The 20,000-nt window shown below is 42.1% G+C and overlaps 2 protein-coding genes across 2 annotated transcripts in view; both read right to left on the bottom strand.

Annotated features, from left to right (window-relative positions):
• Positions 1–3,318, bottom strand: part of LOC129106031 (cytochrome c oxidase subunit 6C-1) — a 4,010-nt gene extending 692 nt beyond the window's left edge. Inside the window, exons 1-3 of the mRNA XM_054617333.1 lie at positions 3,214–3,318; positions 942–1,055; positions 1–36 (exon numbers count right to left, since the gene is read on the bottom strand). The exon at positions 1–36 is cut by the window's left edge and continues 97 nt beyond it. Coding sequence (XP_054473308.1) covers positions 1–36; positions 942–1,046 — 141 coding nt within the window. The 5' untranslated portion in view covers positions 1,047–1,055; positions 3,214–3,318. The remainder of the gene's footprint in view (positions 37–941; positions 1,056–3,213) is intronic.
• A 3,744-nt stretch (positions 3,319–7,062) lies between these two features.
• The window catches only part of angpt4 (angiopoietin 4), a 28,445-nt gene continuing 15,507 nt past the window's right edge, over positions 7,063–20,000 (bottom strand). Inside the window, exons 2-9 of the mRNA XM_054617152.1 lie at positions 13,478–13,633; positions 13,284–13,405; positions 10,167–10,251; positions 9,676–9,823; positions 9,056–9,270; positions 8,366–8,532; positions 8,105–8,238; positions 7,063–7,223 (exon numbers count right to left, since the gene is read on the bottom strand). Coding sequence (XP_054473127.1) covers positions 7,063–7,223; positions 8,105–8,238; positions 8,366–8,532; positions 9,056–9,270; positions 9,676–9,823; positions 10,167–10,251; positions 13,284–13,405; positions 13,478–13,633 — 1,188 coding nt within the window. The remainder of the gene's footprint in view (positions 7,224–8,104; positions 8,239–8,365; positions 8,533–9,055; positions 9,271–9,675; positions 9,824–10,166; positions 10,252–13,283; positions 13,406–13,477; positions 13,634–20,000) is intronic.

The raw sequence follows: 20,000 nt of genomic DNA, 5'->3' as shown, positions 1-20,000 counted from the left end.
GGCGTAGGCCTGTTTCCTCGGCTCCGTCACCGTGTACTGAGGGGGAACGAGAACAAAACGCTTTGGGTCACAATTTATATCAAAACATTCAAAAAGAGAGACGATTGTCTAAAGAGGGAATGTTAAAAGTAAGCTTCATATTCTGGCCTGAAATACCAACTCAACTAGATTTCATTAGATTCTGTTTTATTCTGAACGTCTGCTGAGATCAAGAGATAGAGATAGAGAGATATATATATATATTTTTTTTTTTTATGGAGTTCTTCAGAAGATCACACACGTTATGTCCATGACATCGTGTTTCTATTTATTCATGTCGCTCTTTTAAAGCAGCACATAATGAACAGCTGAGTCATGAAGTTTAACGAGGAGTTATCTTTACGATTCCTCTTCATTCATAACAACCTGAATAAAAAGGCAGCTGGCTGGAGGGAGACGGCACCAATGTTTCCTTGCTGTTGACCTGCTGTTGACCTGCTGTGGGACTAATAAAGATCATCTTATCTTATATTCAAGATAATTTACAGTAAATATCACAATATTTAACATGCGTTTCCGGTTTTAAAAGTCCAAACGTCAGCAGACATCAGGTTCTACTCTCATCAAGGTTTGTTTACCTGATGAAACGCTTTCTGTCGGGACTCGGTGTCTCTGACATCATCATCTTTGACGTTATGATTCATGTTGAGTCAATGAAAGTCACGTCCTGTGACTCCATCATGTGGTGCATTCAGTGTGTGAGGTGGTAGAAGTGCCGCTTTCTGCTTTCACAATATATTATTTTCATATTTTAATGCGATATGTAGTTTATTTAGTAGGATTTTTTTCTAAATATGAATTTCTGGATGCTGTGAATCGATTCAGAATCTTGATTCTCACATAAATAAAGTCTGAATCAGGTGTCGCTGTTAAATCTCATCAGCTGCGTCTCCGTCTCTCACCTTCAAAGCCACTGCAGACAGCAGAGACACGGCGAAGGCGATGGGCAGGTGAAACCTCAGACGCTTCCCCAGCATCCCCCTCATCATCGGCTTTGGCAGAGACATGATGATCACCTGCAGGGAAAAACAGAGAAATGAAGCTCCATTTATTGAGCGATCTCTGGAGACAATATGCAGACTGCACCCGACACAAACTGTCCTCTGCTGAGAAAGACAAAGTCAGACTGGAAGAAGGTTCTCTGGGTTTTCTGTGTGGAACAAACTGACTCAGTCGCTCTTCAAATAAACGGAGAAGTGAAGAGTTGAGAGGGACGAGTTCTAGTTCAAACACTTCAGATCGACCAATACTGGATTTATGATATCAATATCTAAGTTTTACTTTATTCTAAAAATGTCCCGATGTCTGTCTCTACATTATGTCTAGTATTCACATAACTTGTACTTACACTCTGCACTTTTATGTATAAATATACAAGTAAAATACTTGACCTGCTACAGTTCATACTGTATTAGCATATTCATTAGACACTGTCATACTATTAATACTTCTCAAACTGTGTACATATGGAGCATTCATATCTACCCCTAATGTTTAGTATTATTATTAGTATTATATGTATAAATACCACTAGATGTTTGTACTCTGCACTTTACTGCGTTTACACTTCTGGTTAGATGCTGAACTGCTGTCGTCTGTGTATTTAAAGTCAATAAAGTTGAATCTAATCTAAACAGAGGAAATTATTTTTGAGTGGAAAAAGGCTGGTGAGTTTCTTCAAGTCATTTCAAAGAGGGTCTGTTAGACGGTCAGAGTTAGTCCAGTTTAACCTGCAGGAGTTTGACGTGAAAATCTAAAACGTCTCCTTCTGTCTGCAGAAACGACTGAAGCCTCCATCAAACCAAAGAATCAGATTCATGTCTGAAGAGACGCTCAGAGACACTCAAGGACAGCCAGAGAAAATCCTTCTGACTGCTTCAAGAGTCCAACAGGAGAGAATGTGTTGAGAGCAAGCTAGTCCGAACCAGAACCTTAGCGTCCTCTGTCCGACTGTGGTAAAGACAGAGCTGAAGGTCATCATTAAAATGATCAGTTAGAACAGTGAGACGGTAAACTTTCAATCAACTCAACCCAACACACGACAGACAGGTTTCAGCGTTTAAAGCGGATATGTATTGGAATGTTAAAACAGGACACAGAGGTCAGGCTGCGGCCCTAAAGGTCAGACAGGAGGAGGACCGTGTGACTGACGAGGTGACAACACAACGTCTCAGAGACCCGGGACCTCAGGGACCGAGTCCTGAACCCTCTGTGTTCAGACACCATGGTCCTCCCTCATCAGCTGTCTGTTAGCTGTGTGCTAGCTGTGTGTTAGCTGTGTGTTAACTGTGTGCTAGCTGTCTGTTAGCTGTGTGCTAGCTGTGTGTTAACTGTGTGTTAGCTGTGTGCTAGCTGTCTGCTAGCTGTGTGTTAACTGTGTGTTAGCTGTGTGCTAGCTGTCTGCTAGCTGTGTGCTAGCTGTCTGCTGTGTTAACTGTGTGTTAACTGTGTGCTAGCTGTCTGTTAACTGTGTGCTAGCTGTGTGTTAACTGTGTGTTAACTGTGTGTTAGCTGTGTGTTAACTGTGTGCTAGCTGTCTGTTAGCTGTGTGCTAGCTGTGTGTTAGCTGTCTGTTAGCTGTCTGTTAACTGTGTGTTAGCTGTGTGTTAACTGTGTGCTAGCTGTGTGTTAGCTGTGTGTTAGCTGTGTGTTAACTGTGTGCTAGCTGTGTGTTAGCTGTCTGTTAGCTGTGTGCTAGCTGTCTGTTAGCTGTGTGTGCTAGCTGTCTGTTAGCTGTGTGCTAGCTGTCTGTTAGCTGTGTGTGCTAGCTGTCTGTTAGCTGTGTGTGCTAGCTGTCTGTTAGCTGTGTGATAGCTGTCTGTTAGCTGTGTGATAGCTGTCTGTTAGCTGTGTGTGCTAACTGTGTGCTAGCTGTCTGTTAGCTGTCTGTTAACTGTGTGCTAGCTGTGTGTTAACTCATATCAACAGAACAGAGTCAGGGCAGTGCTAACAGGTGTAGCAGTGCTAACATGTAGCAGTGCTAACATGTAGCATAGTCAGGGTCAGAGTCAGTAGCTAGCTTCCTGTCGTCACATTGAGACTCTGTCAGAATGTAACAAATGAAGAGCTTAGCCTCCATTAGCATTCAGCTAGTTAGCTCGTTCAGCTAGTCAGCTCGTTCAGATCAGGTAATAAACACATGAAAGCGGACAGGCTCACGCGGAGAACACTCACAGGTTCGATGTCGACCTTCACACGCAGCTCAGCACAAGACGCTCTGTACGGCAGCCAGCGAGGGACAAACCTAACGCTCTGTACGGCAGCCAGCGAGGGACAAACGCGAAGTCAGGGAAGTGACGTCACGGAAACCTCAGAAGCGCAAGTTACTGTATATTAATATTAATATAGATTAATATTAATATACAGTAATATTAATATAGATTAATATAGATTAATATTGAGTCTAACACCACGATCAATATGAGCTGGTTTTAATTACTTTAAAACTAAATAATAAATTAATATAATTAATAAAGAAGCCTTTATGTTAACAAATGAAAATCCACAATAATGTATTTAATGAGTTACAGAACCAGTCAAACGTGTGTTCACACCTTCTCCTTCCACTGCTTATAATAATCTAAAATATAAATCATATTCTGCTTTGTTCAGCATTTGTTTGTTTAACACATAATTCCATATGTGTTCCTTCATAGTTTGGATGTCTTCAATATTTGTTTATTGCTCATTTGCTTATTTATAATACTTATTTTGATTTTGTTTTTATTATGCGTCTTGTTTGCACTGTCCTCTCTGCTGCTGTCATCCTGTAAATGTGGGACTAATAAAGGATTATCTTATCTTATCTTATCTTATCTTATCTTATCTTATCTTAGAGTAGAAGTATAAAGCAGCATAGAATGGAAATACTCAAGTACAGAAGAAGTACCTGAGAATTGTACTTAAGTACTAAAGTGAAAGTACTGATTTACTAACACGTTCTCCTGTTGTAGTAACAGAGTCCAACGACCAGAGGGAGGCAGAGCGACGCTCACCTCACCGAGGCGCTACTCTTATTTATTAGCATTATTTATTATTATTATTTTATTTATTAGCATTATTCATTATTATTATTTTTTATTATTATTTTATTTGTATTTGTATTTATTTTAATATTATTTATTGGAATAGTCTCTTTCTCTCTATCTCTGTCTGGTTTTTAGTTTTTATAACTGCTTTAAACACCTTAACAATCCAAAGAGTTTCTTCACCAATATACTTGATTTTTTTTAAATCAAACTGATTCTAGATTATGTTAATATATCTAAAAAATAACTCATTTACTTCCAATAAATGTGGTAAAACGGATGAATCCTCTTGTGCAAATATTTGATAGATAATAAAAAAACAAAACACAAAATGCCGTTAGTGAACATTCATGAAATGAATATTTTGTTCTCACTCAGACCGGTTTTGTTATCATATTTTATTATACAAAATACTGCAGACTGTTTACAGATGAATGGATAAGCTTTGCTACAGATACTCAGTAAATAAAAACCTTAAACCATTGAAACACAGAAGAAACAAACAACAAGAGCAAAGATGAAACTCCATCCGTCCTGAACTTCACCTTCTGTTCCATAAAGTGCATTTTAATCAGCTGAAGCATAAACTTCTTTATTTAGAGACAACATTTAATCGGCTCCACACACAAACAGAATTTATTTAGAACTCAGAATGCTGCAGGATAAATATTAATCACTATTATCGCATGAAAACCTCGTATCAGCAGAATGTCAGCTTCTTTCATCTGCAGATTAGAGATGACTCGACGTTTTGTTTTTAGGTGAATTGTGTCTATATTCAATATGGAGCTCCATAAGAAAATCTACTATTCATTCACTCAGACTGAATGTAGGCAGGTTTTCTGTGCTTATATTATTACTGATGTCGGTCAACACTAAAATATCTCATCTGTGAGATGGATTGTCATGAATCTTTGTGCAGACGTTCATGTTCCTCAGAGGATGAACCCCACTGACTCCTCTGACTCTTCCTGCAGGTTTGACGTCGAGGTTTTGAGTGAAATGTCTGGACGACTGTTAGACGATGTCCCTCTCAGGAGGATCCTTTCATCAGGTCAACATTTAAATGTGTCCAATACTTCCCATCAGCCTCAGCTGCACTTTGTGTTTAAGTCTAATTAACAAACATTAGCAAAAAGTCAGAAGTGAGATGTTGACCGTTACACCTTCTAAAGCATGTTAGCACTGTCACTGTGAGCGTGTTAGCATGCTGATGCTAACATTAAGCTGTAATGTAGAATATATGTATTTATTGTGTTTACATCATAAACTGTCCTTTCAACAACATGAAGGATGAAGAGGAAACCTGCTGCTGTCGTCACCGACACTAGAGGAAGAAGAATACTGGATGGAAACTTTAACATTAAAATCAATCGAGCTGAACTTATTTATGGATGTTGAACTTCATCAGACAGTAAATATCGCTGCTTTTCTCCTGATTCCACCAGAAGAAAACACAACATTTCCAATCGGAGGCTGACTGACTGTCACTTCTTTAAGTGTCCAGTTTTAACATAAACTTAACTGATAAACAAATATCAGCAATAATGTACTTTTTGTTGTCAGCTGATATTCATCTTGGGATGTAACAGGTGTGTGTGTCTACATTAAATACCAGGAGAGTCACATGAGTCTGCTAAATGACTGTAATGTAATGTAATGTAATGTAATGTAATGAGTGTGTTTGACAGTGAAAAACACAGTTCAGATGATAAAAGAACAAAATAAAATCTGCCTGAAAAACAAGGAAGTAATCAGGTTTTTGGCTGGAAAGATAATTAAAGCAACATTTCTCTTCTTCAGAATCTGGACTCACACAAAGATTCATTCTTCTTTTCTTTCTTTGCTCATTATTCAGACTTTTTATCCAACATAAAACACCCAAATGAAACTCCATTATGATTATTTAGTGTGTCCATTTTTTCTTTCTTTGTTAAATATTTCCTTCCTTCAATGTTCAGAAATACAGAGATGTCTCTGTATCAATCCAGTAAAAAAAGATATGCATACTGATCCATCAAAACAAAGTCAGTCTTCTGATCAATAATTAGATCATAATGTCTCATAGTAGCTCATCCTTCAATCGTTCATCAGTTTATATTCATTATGTATAAGTTTGTTTCATGAGCAGTAAACAGTCGGTGGAGCTTAAGTCCGTAAACGAGGATCATGGTTCAGGTTCTCCAGAAGAAAACATCTGTTTGTCCTCACATCCATCCTCAGAGAGACTCTCACAACGCTTTTACCTTCCACTTGGTAACAAGGTTGATTAAAGCTTCAAAAAATAACGTTTGTCATATTTGATCAAACTGTCAAATAATCTGTGAAACAATCTGGTTCTTCTGCCTCCTTTAACTGCTCCATATCAGGCCACGCACCGAAGAAGAACGACCAATCAGAATGGAGGTGGGGGTAGTGGGGGGATCTCGCATCATCAGGAAGGTTTATTGGGTTGCTGCTGGGTCGAACCATCATGATACTGGAGGGTGCTGTCATGGACTGTTTCTAAGAAGTGGACGTAGTCATCATGAAGAGTTCGGTGATTTCGCTGTCTTCATCTTGTTTGTTTTTTTGCCACCAGTGGAGAGGAAGTGACCATATATGGACTGAGGAGGAGTGACGTAGAGACGCCGTATACGTCTCTGGTGTGGACCTGTCAATCAGTGTGTAGCCCCGCCCTAAAGCATCCCCTGCTTTATGGTCTGTTTGACTCTAAATGGAGCATCATTTACTAAATGAACATCATGCTGTATTGAAGAAGACTTGAAACTAGAGATTGAGACCATAAACTCATGTTTACAATGTTTACTGAGGGAATAAATCAAGAGAGAAGTAGAGTCATTTTCTCATAGACTTCTATACAACCAGAGGAGTCGCCCCCTGCTGGACAGCAGAGAGAATGCAGCTTTAACACATGAAGCATTGGATCACTCCAGAGGATGTCACCTGGTCCTATGGCTGAGGGTCGTACCATCATGGAGGTGTAGGGGTGTTGTTAGAAGTCATAGGGTCGTACCATCATGGAGGTGGAGCGTAGGGAGTAGCTGGGGCCTCTGAAGTGGTGCCACTTGATGCCGTTGAGCTTCCTGATGTTGTGGCCGACGGAGTAGTAAATACCGTTCAGGTTGGAGAAACCACAAGCGTCAAACCACCAACCTGATGGAGAGAGACAGAAGCTTAGCGGGGGAGACGTGAAGTCATGTGACCGTGGGGGAGTTCCTTTATAGCCTAACGTTAGCTTTCTACTAACACTTTAAACATCATGGAAGTGGTTTTCATTTGTGAAGATTAACTTAATGACAAAACCTGCAAGTATCATAAATGTTTGTTTGTCACAGAGATCATTTTCTGTATTAATCCAAAATCCAATGGAAGAATCTGATTGGCTGTTTGAGGAGGGAACCAGTGATGCTGACTTCCTGTTCAGAACTCTATAGCTTTTATTAAACAAGTATTATCAATATTGTGGAACCACCCTGGTTTACTTGTGACTCAGATTTACTATAAAATGTGTTTATCTTTAGACAGAAACGGTTTTAATTCATTCATTTGATTGTAAAATGTATTTATGTACATATATACGAGAGGATAGTGTAACTATAGACTGTTATAAGAAGGACATAGTCGTTACGTTTTGAAGCATTGAGTTCGGCTTTTTGACCGTCGCCATCTTGTTTTTTTGCAACCAGTGAACAGGAAGTGACCATATATGGACTGAGGAGGAGTGACGTAGAGACGCCGTATACGTCTCTGGTGTCGACCTGTCAATCAGTGTGTAGCCCCGCCCTAAAGCATCCCCTGCTTTATGGTCTGTTTGACTCTAAATGGAGCATCATTTACTAAATGAACATCATGCTGTATTGAAGAAGACTTGAAACTAGAGATTGAGACCATAAACTCATGTTTACAATGTTTACTGAGGGAATAAATCAAGAGAGAAGTAGAGTCATTTTCTCATAGACTTCTATACAACCAGAGGAGTCGCCCCCTGGTGGACACTAGAGAGAATGCAGCTCTGAGAGGAGCAGAGACTTTACCTCCAGTGAGCATCAGAGCACATTTGCAGTGGTCACAGTTGTCGTGGTCCTGGTCTCTGGTGCTGAATCCGGTCCCGTGTGTTGCCAGGCTGCTCTGCCTGCCTGCTGTTCCACTGTAACCTCTGAGGTACAACCTGAGTGACAGGAGACAAGGTGACGTCCACCTGCTGCAGGTAAACCCCGACTCTGGAGAGGAGCCTCATTCAGTGGTGTATCGGTGTGTATGTGTGTATGTGTGTATGTGTGTGTGTGACGGGTTACCTGTACTGCTGTGTCTCACTGGTCAGGGTGAAGCGGTCGTACTGGGAGTGGGCGGGGTTTCCCTCCCAGTCCCTCAGCTCCACCCTCAGAGAGTACTGCCCCCCACTGGTCAGAAGGTGCATCACCTCGTTCCCCAGCCAGTGTTCCCCGAACACATCGCCGAAGCCCTGAAGCAGGAGAAGATCATCATCATCATCATCATCATCATCATCATCATCATCATCATCATCATCATCATCATCATCATCATCATCACCATCATCTTCATCATCATCATCATCATCATCATCATCTCACCATCATCATCACCATCTTCATCATCATCTTCATCACCATCATCATCATCATCATCACCATCATCATCATCATCATCATCATCATCATCACCATCTTCATCTTCATCATCATCATCATCATCATCACCATCATCATCACCATCTCATCATCATCATCATCATCATCATCATCTTCATCATCACCATCATCTTCATCATCATCATCATCATCATCACCACCATCACCATCTTCATCACCATCATCATCATCACCATCATCATCATCATCTCATCATCACCATCATCTTCATCATCATCATCATCTTCATCATCATCATCCTCTTCATCATCACCATCATCATCACCACCATCATCATCTTCATCACCACTCATCATCACTCTGGTCTCTCCCCACCATCTTGTATTCTCTCCAGCTCCTCTGGAAGTCCACGCTGCCGTTGATCCTGCGTTGGAACACCGTCCAGCCTCCACCGCTCGTCTCCATGTCACAGAACACCTGCACAGGTGTAGTCCTGTTGCTGAGGTAGATGTTATACAGACCGCTGATGGAGTGACCCGCCTTGTAGACATCTGCACAGTCCCTCCACATCTGGTCCCTGAGAGGAGACCCTGAACACACACACACACACACACACACACACACACACACACACACACACACACACACACACACACACACACACACACACACACACACACACACACACCATGTTAATGAGTGTGTAGTGTGTGTACCTGTAGCCACCATGTTGTGTACCTGTAGTACTAGCCACCATGTTGATGAGTGTGTACCTGTAGTGTGTACCTGTAGTACTAGCCACCATGTTGATGAGTGTGTACCTGTAGTGTGTACCTGTAGTACTAGCCACCATGTTGATGAGAGTGTGTACCTGTAGTGTGTACCTGTAGTGTGTACCTGTAGTACTAGCCACCATGTTGATGAGTGTGTACCTGTAGTGTGTACCTGTAGTACTAGCCACCATGTTGATGAGAGTGTGTACCTGTAGTGTGTACCTGTAGTACTAGCCACCATGTTGATGAGAGTGTGTACAGACTCCATCAGCTGAGCTTGTTGTCTCTGTAGAGCCGTGTTGTTGCTGCTGGCGACTCTCAGCTGTTTCTCTAAAGACTCGATTGCTGCCATCTGAGTGCTGACGACGGACTGGAACCAAAACATTTAGTCAAAAATATAAAAAATATTACGTACTTTTGTTTTCATCAGTCCTTGAAAATGTAACTTTACCTCGTGACTTTGTATTTATTGCTTTTGGCTGATTTTACATTTTGTTTGATTAATACTTTATGTATCTGCCAGCTGAGACTTCAGATAACTGAATGAGTAGAAACAGAAAAATAAATCTTCGTACTCGCTCAGGACCGTTTACATCTATGAGGTCAGACTGAAACCTTTGACTTATAGATGCTAATGGATTCACATGAAGTAATCCTGCAGTGTACTGTACGGTATATAGTTAAATACATAAATCATCTGCTGAGGACTGTACCTGCAGCCGGTCCTTCTCCTCCTTCATGTCCTCCAGCTCTCCTTTCTGCTGAGACTCCAACTTCTGAACTTTGCTCTCCAGACGGCTGAAGGACGGACGGAGACAGAAAGACTTGAGACTCATGACGGAGCTGTTTACACCTTAAAGCACATCTACGTCTACTCTGAAAGTCATCGTGGTGCCAGTGTGCATATGTGTTGGTATGACAGATGATAACAACATGATAGGAGACATTTCATTTAGCAGACGCTTTTCTCCAAAGCGACTTACAGTCAGTAGTATGTTACATATCATTCACCCATTCACACACTGATGACAGGCTACCATCAAGCTGCCACCATCAGACTCTAACTAACATTCATCATCAGTCCACACCGATGGCCTTCAGGAGCAACTTGGGGTTAAGTGTCTTGCCCAAGGACACATCGACTGCCGAAGCCGGGTATCGAACCACCGACCCTCTGATTGGAGAACTACCTTGCTGGGCGGCTGTGGCTCAGTGGAGAGCAGGGTTGTCCCCCAATCAGAGGATCGGCGGTTCGATCCCTGGCTCCGGCAGTCCATGTCAATGTGTCCTTGGGCAAGACACTTAACCCCAAATTGCTCCCGCAGGCTGTTCCTGCGGTGTATGTGTGTGTATGAATGTTAGTTAGAGTTCTGATGGGCAGGTGGCACCTTGCATGGTGGCTCCTGTCATCAGTGTGTGAATGGGTGTGATTGGGTGAATGATTAGTAATGTAAAAGCGCTTTGAGTGGTCGGAAGACTAGAAAAGCGCTAAACAAGTACAGTCCATTTACCATTTCCTAACAAGCTACAGCAGAGTTTGATGCTTTCATGATTCTATAAATCAAACAAATAAATACGATGTTTTGATGCCAAAATCAACAAAGGAAACTTGTCTGTGTCTTTAGAAACTGTTACAAATATAATTCAATATAAATCAGTTTGATTATGCGACGACATAAAGGTTTGGGAACGATCGTGTTCATGCCTATTAAAATATGAAGCTGCTTGTTGGAGGATCTCCTGTGTTTTCTCGTTCTCTCACGTATGATTTGTTATAGTTCATGCAGAGATTCTGTACATAGCTTTTTGTTATATTTATTTGTATTTATAGCTTTTAGTCACTGTTCTGTCTTTGTGCTGCTGCTATAGCTGATTTTACATTTTGTTTGATTAATACTTTCATGTATCTGCCAGCTGAGACTTCAGATAACTGGATGAGTAGACTTTACTGATGTTTGTTGAGGAAGGAAATGCATTATGGGTGATACGATTCTACAAAACCCATGATTTGATTAGACTTTTGATTTAATATATTCTTTTCAGCAGTGACTGTGTCGTCGTAAGAACGTCTTGATTCTTTCAGATCAACAGATTATTGGTTTGACGCGCTGACATTTATCTTTTAAAATTCTTCTTTAAAAAGAGAAGCCACATGGAATCAAGCATGATATTTTTTTATGTACAACACTACATGGTCAAATTGAAATAGTGTATTTTATACGTAATAACAAAAAACTTCAGTAAACTGGGAACAAACTGTAAAACAATCAAAAGTAGGGAACCCTATAACAACAGCTGGTGTCTCAGAGTTTACGAGGTACACCTGAATGCACCATGCAGTCCCTCACAAGCTTTATTATGACAGAGAATCAAACATCAGTAAACAGAAACACCTGATGTTCTACAATCATTCAGGTTAAAATGAAAAGTGATATAAGCACAGACAGACGTTACTGTATGAAGGCATTCTGGGAAATGTAGGAAATAAGAAGATGAAGAAGGAGTGGAGGAGGCTGAGGGGAAGTTAATCACTGTGTCTTCATAAAACACGTCCTGGAATGTGTCTCATTAACATCTGGCTGTTTGACACAAATCTGTGTGTAACGGACCAGAGGTTGTAGCTGCTGAGTCCCTCCCCGCTGTCAGAGCGGCAGTAAAACAGTGAAGTAAAGATTAACACGCCGGCCATCACTCTTCCTGCCACAGCGGACTGCAGTGCTCGTTATCTCTGCAGCTGAACCAGCAGCTCAGCCGCTGGAAATGGAGTCCGGCCTGCGGTTAGATCAACACAGCGGCCAGAGGAGTGAGAGCTGACGAGGGAGAGGCAGCAGACTCAGATGGATATATGGTTCTCTGACAGAACACTCTGCAGAGAACACAACGCCTGGTGGTGGTGGGGGGGAAACATGTCTTCTTCTAACGTTTCCCACAATACCTCACAATCTGTGTTTAAACTGTGAAAGAATCGCTCGGAGCTGCTGGCCAATATCAGAGAAATAGAAAACAATATCTCATAAGCGTCTGCAGGAGGAAGCTCATAGGTTTTTTATTGATGTTACACTCATTCTGTTCTACAAGGGGACAAGGTAGACTGTTCACCATGTTCACCCAGTAGACATCCTCATCTTCTTTAAAGTGAAGTCAGTGCTTCCTGTGTTAAAGCTGCATTCTCTCTCCTGTCCACCAGGGGTGGTATAGAAGTCTATGAGAAAATGACTCGGCGGGGCTACACACTGATTGACAGGTCCACACCAGAGACGGATACGGCGTCTCTACGTCACTCCTCCTCAGTCCAAATATGGTCACTTCCTGTTCACTGGTGAGACTTTGGTTACACGAGGAGCTGAAACACCTGATCCATCTGCTGCTTCTGATCACTTCAACATGCTGACCTGCACATGAACGAGGCCGCATGGTCCGCTGTCATGTGACTGATGGGGAGTCACTGCTCGCCACAGGGCTGCGGTCTGCAGTGTGTGTGTGTGTGTGTGTGTGTGTGTGTGTGTGTGTGTGTGTGTGTGTGTGTGTGTGTGTGTGTGTGTGTGTGGGTGTGTGTAGATTAATGAGTTTGTCCCCAACTACATGCAGAGTGTTTGTGAGACTTCAGAAGTCTCACAAACAGAAGTCTGGAATTCATATTAGAAACCAAAACAGAGTAAAGAAAGCTATGAAAGCGTTATGTTCCATTTCTATTTGAACATAACGATTACATGTTGTGAAACTACAAACCAAGAAATAAAACTGAATGTGTTTAATAAAGCTAATAATGGAGCCAAAGTCAGAGCCCTGCATGTGTTCACACGCCAAAGGACTGGTTCGGGGCCTCCTACCTGTTCTTGTCTCGTAGCCGGCTGAGCTCGGAGGTCTGCAGCAGCAGCTCCTTCTCCAGCTTGTTGGTGGACAGATAGTTCTCCAGAAGCTGGATCTCCATTCTGGAGGTTTGGTTCAGGACCTGGTGGGGAGAAGGTCAGCATTAAAACCTGCTGTGATGTTACCGAGGTCAGCAGAGCGGCGCCTCGTTCACCTTGGCCTCCACCACGTTGAGTTTACGGGTCTGCTCGGCGGTGTGCGTCAGCAGGTTGGTCCCGATCTCCAGCATGGCGGCCGTTTGGTTATGAACGGCGTGTGGCGGTATGTTAGCCAGGGCCGGCTTCCTGCTCTTCTGAATGACGTTCTCCAGCTGACGAGGAAAAAGACAAGTACAGGAGAGAGTTCAACCAGACTGTATGATTGCATTAGTAAATAAGACTTTAAAACGTGAGCCTCTGCAGAAGCTCAGAATGAAACTGTGAGCACTAACTCCACCCCCTCAGAGCATCAAGTCCACCAAATCAAACATGTCAGGAGGTCTGGTATATAAAGACGCAGGTCTCTCCGTCTCTGGGAACATCAGGCGATGCCAACTCGCACTGCCATGCTGTGACCTTTGACCCCGACAAATAAATAATCCGTCCATGTATCGGTCCCTCGGACTCGGAGTCTTCAGGGTATCAGAGCCACTGATCTGCACTGGGAGCTGATAAATATACCGCCGGACCAACAAACAGACTGGTCCCAGTGGGAACGGCCAGTAACCAGTGGGCTGTTTGATGAGTCACTGGGAGGAGAAGTTCACTTCAGTCTGGATCACTTTTCTTACAGGAATCACAACACAGAGCTCTATTTGATCAGTTACTCTGTATTTATTAAGTGTTGTGGGGAGGGAGACAACCAATAAGATCAATCAATATTACATATGTTACATGTGCGTATGTATCAGCTAACAGACGTCTTTACTCAACTCTGCTGTGTTTAGTCTCCAGGTCATCATGTGGGTTTTCTTTAAGATCTTTAATGTGAGTAGAATCTGAACAAAGTGTTTCCGTCAAGCCGAAGTCACAGGGAGGCGTTTAAATAGCACGACATTTCTACATGTAATTATTAAACATTTTAGGCTTTTAAAGAGTCATGTAGCCACGTTGTTACCACAGACTGTATATAAGTAGTGGACGTAGCCGTTGTGATGTCACTCGTTGGTTTGTGGATGTTTTGAGGCCTCGAGTTCAGCGTTTTGGTCGTCGCCTTCTTGTTTTTCTGCAACCAGTGAACAGGAAGTGACCATATATGGACTGAGGAGGAGTGACGTAGAGACGCCGTATACGTCTCTGGTGTGGACCTGTCAATCAGTGTGTAGCCCCGCCCTAAAGCATCCCCTGCTTTATGGTCTGTTTGACTCTAAATGGAGCATCATTTACTAAATGAACATCATGCTGTATTGAAGAAGACTTGAAACTAGAGATTGAGACCATAAACTCATGTTTACAATGTTTACTGAGGGAATAAATCAAGAGAGAAGTAGAGTCATTTTCTCATAGACTTCTATACAACCAGAGGAGTCGCCCCCTGGTGGACAGCAGAGAGAATGCAGCTTTAAGACAGGAAGCACTGACTTCACTTTAAAGAAACTGAGGTTGCCGCCTCCTCACTACATAAAAAGTCCAGAAACAACAGAACAGCATCATGTTACAAACTTTTATTTTAAAATAAAACATTTTGGACGCCAGCCTCCTCGGGTTCTAGTTCTGTTTGTTTGACCCGTCCAACTCACATTCCTCCTGTCCAACATAACTGCTCTCTCTCTCATTTTATACTACATCACTTCTTAACAGCACATCCTGTTCATGATGCTTTTACGTTGAAGTCCGTACAGACTACATGTCCTACAAATGACACGAATAAAGCAAGAAAGGCGTTCTTATTGTGTCATTCATACGTGGGAGAGCGGCTGTTTTCTGTGGTTCCAACAAATCCAACAGAGTGAGACCTCTTCTCTTTTACGGATTTTCTTCCAGATAATCTCATTCATATTAATTCAATAATATAATAAAAGTCAATAAACTTAATATTTCTGAGCCAGGACCTCCAGTATTTGGATTCATCTTAATCAAAATAAGTATTTTAAACCAAACGGTAAAGGACTCGGATCAGGATCACGTGAGACCGCTTTACCTCCTCAGAAAGTATGTTGCACATCAACCCAGCTTCAGAGCCAAAAGACCCCATAGTTATGATCACAGATGGTCGTCGATGGCAACTCAAACCACAACCAGAAAGCAGAGAAAGTTACAAATCCAAAGATTCAAAGAGTAAACATTTATAAAATGATGGAGAACGTGTGTCAGATTTCTGTAAACATGTAAGTGAAGCACTTCATGTGAAAATACACAACAAAGACATTCAGAAATAAAAAACTGCACTTTAAAGAAGTGTAGAAGTCAGTTTCATTTTGGTGTGGATGTGTTTGTTATGACGGCTGAGTCATCTCTCATAGTGCTGACTAACGCTGTGTGTCCTTTAACCGCTGATGTTATCCCCGATGATTGACTTTATCATATTCATCGTTCCTCTCGTTGCTCCTTTTCACGACTCAATCACAGTCACTCAAGTGTTATTATGTTTAGTCTGCTTTAGTCATCGCAGCCGTCACAAAGACGAGAGACTTCAGTGCGAGTCAGTAAACTGGAACCTGGAACGAGGAGGAAAAACCACATCAGAGGTTGTGATGCAGCAGGAAGTTCATCAGATAATCAGACGACGTTCCAGCTCGTTTCTGCCTCCTGAGGAGCCGATGAACTGTGACCCAAGACGAAACGTCCACCTGACTGAAGAGAGACGGGGGGAGCTACCAGCAGTGTTACTTGCAGTATTACTTGCAGTATTATTCTGAATGTACAGATATAGGTTGTCGGTGTGAGAGAGAGAGAATTCAGATTAACTGGAGTCAACGAGAAAAGTTCAGCAGGTTCTTTTTGTTGGTCGAGTCTCTGGAGACACAATGTGCTGACTCTTTAATTGACCCTCACTTCCTGCCGTAGGAATACAAACACACACACAATATATGAAACGTCCTCACACAGAAAGTGGCACACACACACACACACACACACACACACACACACACACACACACACACACACACACACACACACACACACACACACACACACACACACACACACACACACACACACACACACACACACACACTCAGGATGCTAAACTACACGAGCTGACCGCTGAGCTCTGACGACGCAGACCGCCCCACGTACGGAGGACTTGTTTCTCTGATGCTAACTCAAACCACATGTTGGCTCGCTATGATCTGGCCCTCTGGGTGACTCCACAGAGAGGAGGGGTGTGGGGGGGGGGGGTGGGGGTGGGGGGTCACCAAGCAGCCCAGATAACAGCACTGACGCACGGGTAAGTAGCACCGATAGAGATCTGGGGTAACAAGTGCAGCACGGCTCTCTGAGTGTGTCGGGATGTGAGCGGCGGCTGAGCGGACTCTGAGGGACTGAGGGGGGTCAGGTCTGGGGGGACGGGTGAGATCCAGGTCTACAGAAAGTACTGATGCTCCAGTGCTGATTTCAACATTCAAACCATGTTTTAAACAACGAACACATCTGGTCAAAGAAAAGAACAAAGACTTTGAATGTTGTCTCAGCATGAAAATATATATCCATAACAAAGACAAAAATACATACATTATTACATTAATAAATCAATATAATAACAAAAACAATAACAAAAACATATTGTGGAGATATTTTAAATAACAGAGAATGGTTACTGAGCTAATAAAGCACAATCTACTCCAATAAAGGTTCTCCTTATGACATTCAGATCATTAATATCTCATCAAACAACTATTAAACAGATCTTAATCACAAACCAACAACCTTTAATAAACACAGTGTCTGTTTGTCATCATGTATTAATAATGAGCCACTGACCTCTTTGTTATTAATCTATTATACAACCATTAATCACAGAGTGTCTCTGAGCAGCAGAGTCCAGATGTTTCAGCTGAATGTTTCATGAAGAAGAACGAACCAACAGCCTCAGGCTTCGTTTCTGAGCAGCAGGGAAACGTTTCTGTCTCTTAGTCTGTTTTTCTCTTTGTCTCTTTGTCTCTTTGTCTCTCTGTGTTTCTGAATCTCATGTCTGCAGGTGTTTCATCTCGTCCATCTTTGTTTCTCTGTCTGTTGTTTATTGATAGATGATCAATGATCCTGAAAGATTGGTCCATGTTTCAGACATTAGACTTTCTTTTCGTTTAAAATACACAAAGACCAAAATATACAAAGACAATCTTAACCTGGGAGTTATTTAAATCGACTTAGACTTTATCTTCATCTTTAAACATTTTACTCAGTATCCGAGCTCTGCCAGCTGAGATGAAACAGGTTTAAAGTTTTGAAGTTGCTTCAGATTTCAGTTCTGCTTGATTTAGAATTTCTATTTGAGTGAAAACAATAGAATTGTTCTCAGAGTTTATCCGTCTGGAGTCTTTAGCTGCGTCTGATTTCCATAATAAGCTGTTTTTCAGAATTGTGAGCATAGTTCCATTATTTGTTTGTAGTCAATAGAGAAAGACCTCAAAGCTCTGATCACACAGAGACGCATCACAAGAACCCTGTCGCCACGTATAAGTGATATCTAATGGCGATGAGCTAGACAGTGTTTCCCTCACAGTAAACCGCATGCTGACTGTGATGAAGCCGGTCTGAGTCTCTGTGTCTGAGCTGAACACCTGCTGGACCTTTGGGACTCAGACAGGAATCCCTGCAGGAAGTCTGGAGTGATGGAGAGAGATTTGAACATTTCATTTCCTCCTACAGATCCAGCAGAGCGGTGTGTGTTTCCTTACAGAGTACGAAATACGACCCAGAATGTTTAATGTTGGGATTAAGACTGAGTGGGGGGGCAACGCAATTACTTCAAGAAAAACAACACAAACAAGACGGATGTCAAGTTTCTCTGAAGTGTTTTCAGGCAACGACTCCACCCAAAGCCAACAGATCGCTTCATCGTCCTCATCTGAGCAAAGACCAAGAATCCACACATTCATAAAGAGACACTGGTTATTAAGACGTTTCTGTGTATGGATCTCACAAACCCACTGGGATACATGTAGGAGACACATCTTAAAGGTGCCTGATCTCTGGCTCTCAACATGCTGACGGTGAAGCAGCAGCTCTCAGCTAACAGTGCTAACAAAAGCTAACAGAGCTAACAGAGCTAGCCGTGTTTCCCTTTTTAAAGGGTGGTGATGCTGTCTGTGTCGACGCAATATTCAGCTGTAACCACCCTCGCTTTTGTGGGGCACACTCACATGCACTAACATGCACTCACATGCACTAAAAGGCACGCTCACATGCACTAAAAGGCACGCTCACATGCACTAACATGCACTCACATGCACTAACATGCACTCACATGCACTCACATGCACTAAAAGGCATGCACTCACATGCACTCACATGCACTAAAAGGCACACTCACATGCACTATAAGGCACGCGACAGGCCGGCTATGTAAACAAAGAGAGGAGAAGCTCTGAGGTGTCACGATGGTTTTTGTTTAGGTTACTTCCTGTTTTATTTTGAAGTTCCTGCCCCTCGTGTCCTGTGTTTGTTTGATGTTTGGACGTTGGATTATCTCGTCAGCGTTGCTCTGCTCTCTTGTGTTTTTGATGAGATATTGATGATCTGAATGTCGTATAAAGAACCTTTAAGAACAGAACTTGAGTAAATGTTACTTTCCACTGATGATGTTCTTGATGTCTTCATCACTTTAATATTGAACCTTATTAAAGCTCATTATTAGTTTTAGGTTTAATCTGAGTGTAACAGACATCACGCGTTTCCAGCTGTTACCACAGTCAGACACATGACATCTGAGTGGACGGTAACAGAAGTGAGACTTCCTGTGCTGGCTGCAGATTAAAGGAGACGTCGCTGGTTCAGTCCTCACGGTTTCATTCTGCAGAGCTGTGTTTGTGTTTGGCCTCATGCAGCCGTCCGGTGGGAACCAGATCCAGAACAACAGGACTGACTTGGGTCCTCTGCACTGCTTTCCCACTCCTACCTCTTTTCTCAAATCAAACTTTCCCATGAAGAGTCACTTGAAGTCGAGAAAGTGATGGTTAAATCACATCTGTTTCTTGTTTCACTCTCCTCCCAACATGAACACTGGAACATGAAACACTGCTCCAACAGATTTAAAAGTACAATGTAATAAAGATAATAACAAACAACCCATTATTTTATGTGCTGCAGAAAGTAAAGCTGATTCAGGCCGCTTTAAATGTAACACATGTCATATATTATTATTATATAATACTGTAATATATTAATAAAAGACTTCTGAGCAGTTCTTTAGGTCAGATTGTTACCAGCTTTATAACATTAATCAAACCCTGATAAAGTACTTTGTTCATCAAACCTACGACATGTGATACACCGGAGAGAATTAGAACTCAGACTTCTCTCTGTCATCAGCTTCACTCAGAACTAAACTCAACTCTCGTCCAGATTTGCAACAGCGTCTCTGTTTTATTTCAACCTGAGGAGGTCGTCTCTGCAGACAAAAGGCTCCTCAGAGAGTTACAGATATAGAAAGAATGCAAACTGAGAAATAGTTTGATTGGATAACAAATCCCTGAATACCAAGTGAGGATAAATAAATGAAGGTATTCCTGCAGACTCGGGACAGAAGAACCGGTA

The sequence above is a fragment of the Anoplopoma fimbria genome, chromosome 17, assembly GCF_027596085.1.
Source record: "Anoplopoma fimbria isolate UVic2021 breed Golden Eagle Sablefish chromosome 17, Afim_UVic_2022, whole genome shotgun sequence".
NCBI classification, from domain to species: domain Eukaryota; kingdom Metazoa; phylum Chordata; class Actinopteri; order Perciformes; family Anoplopomatidae; genus Anoplopoma; species Anoplopoma fimbria.
The sequence above is the reverse complement of the archived record's forward strand: the minus strand, read 5'-3'. Positions and strand labels throughout refer to the sequence as shown.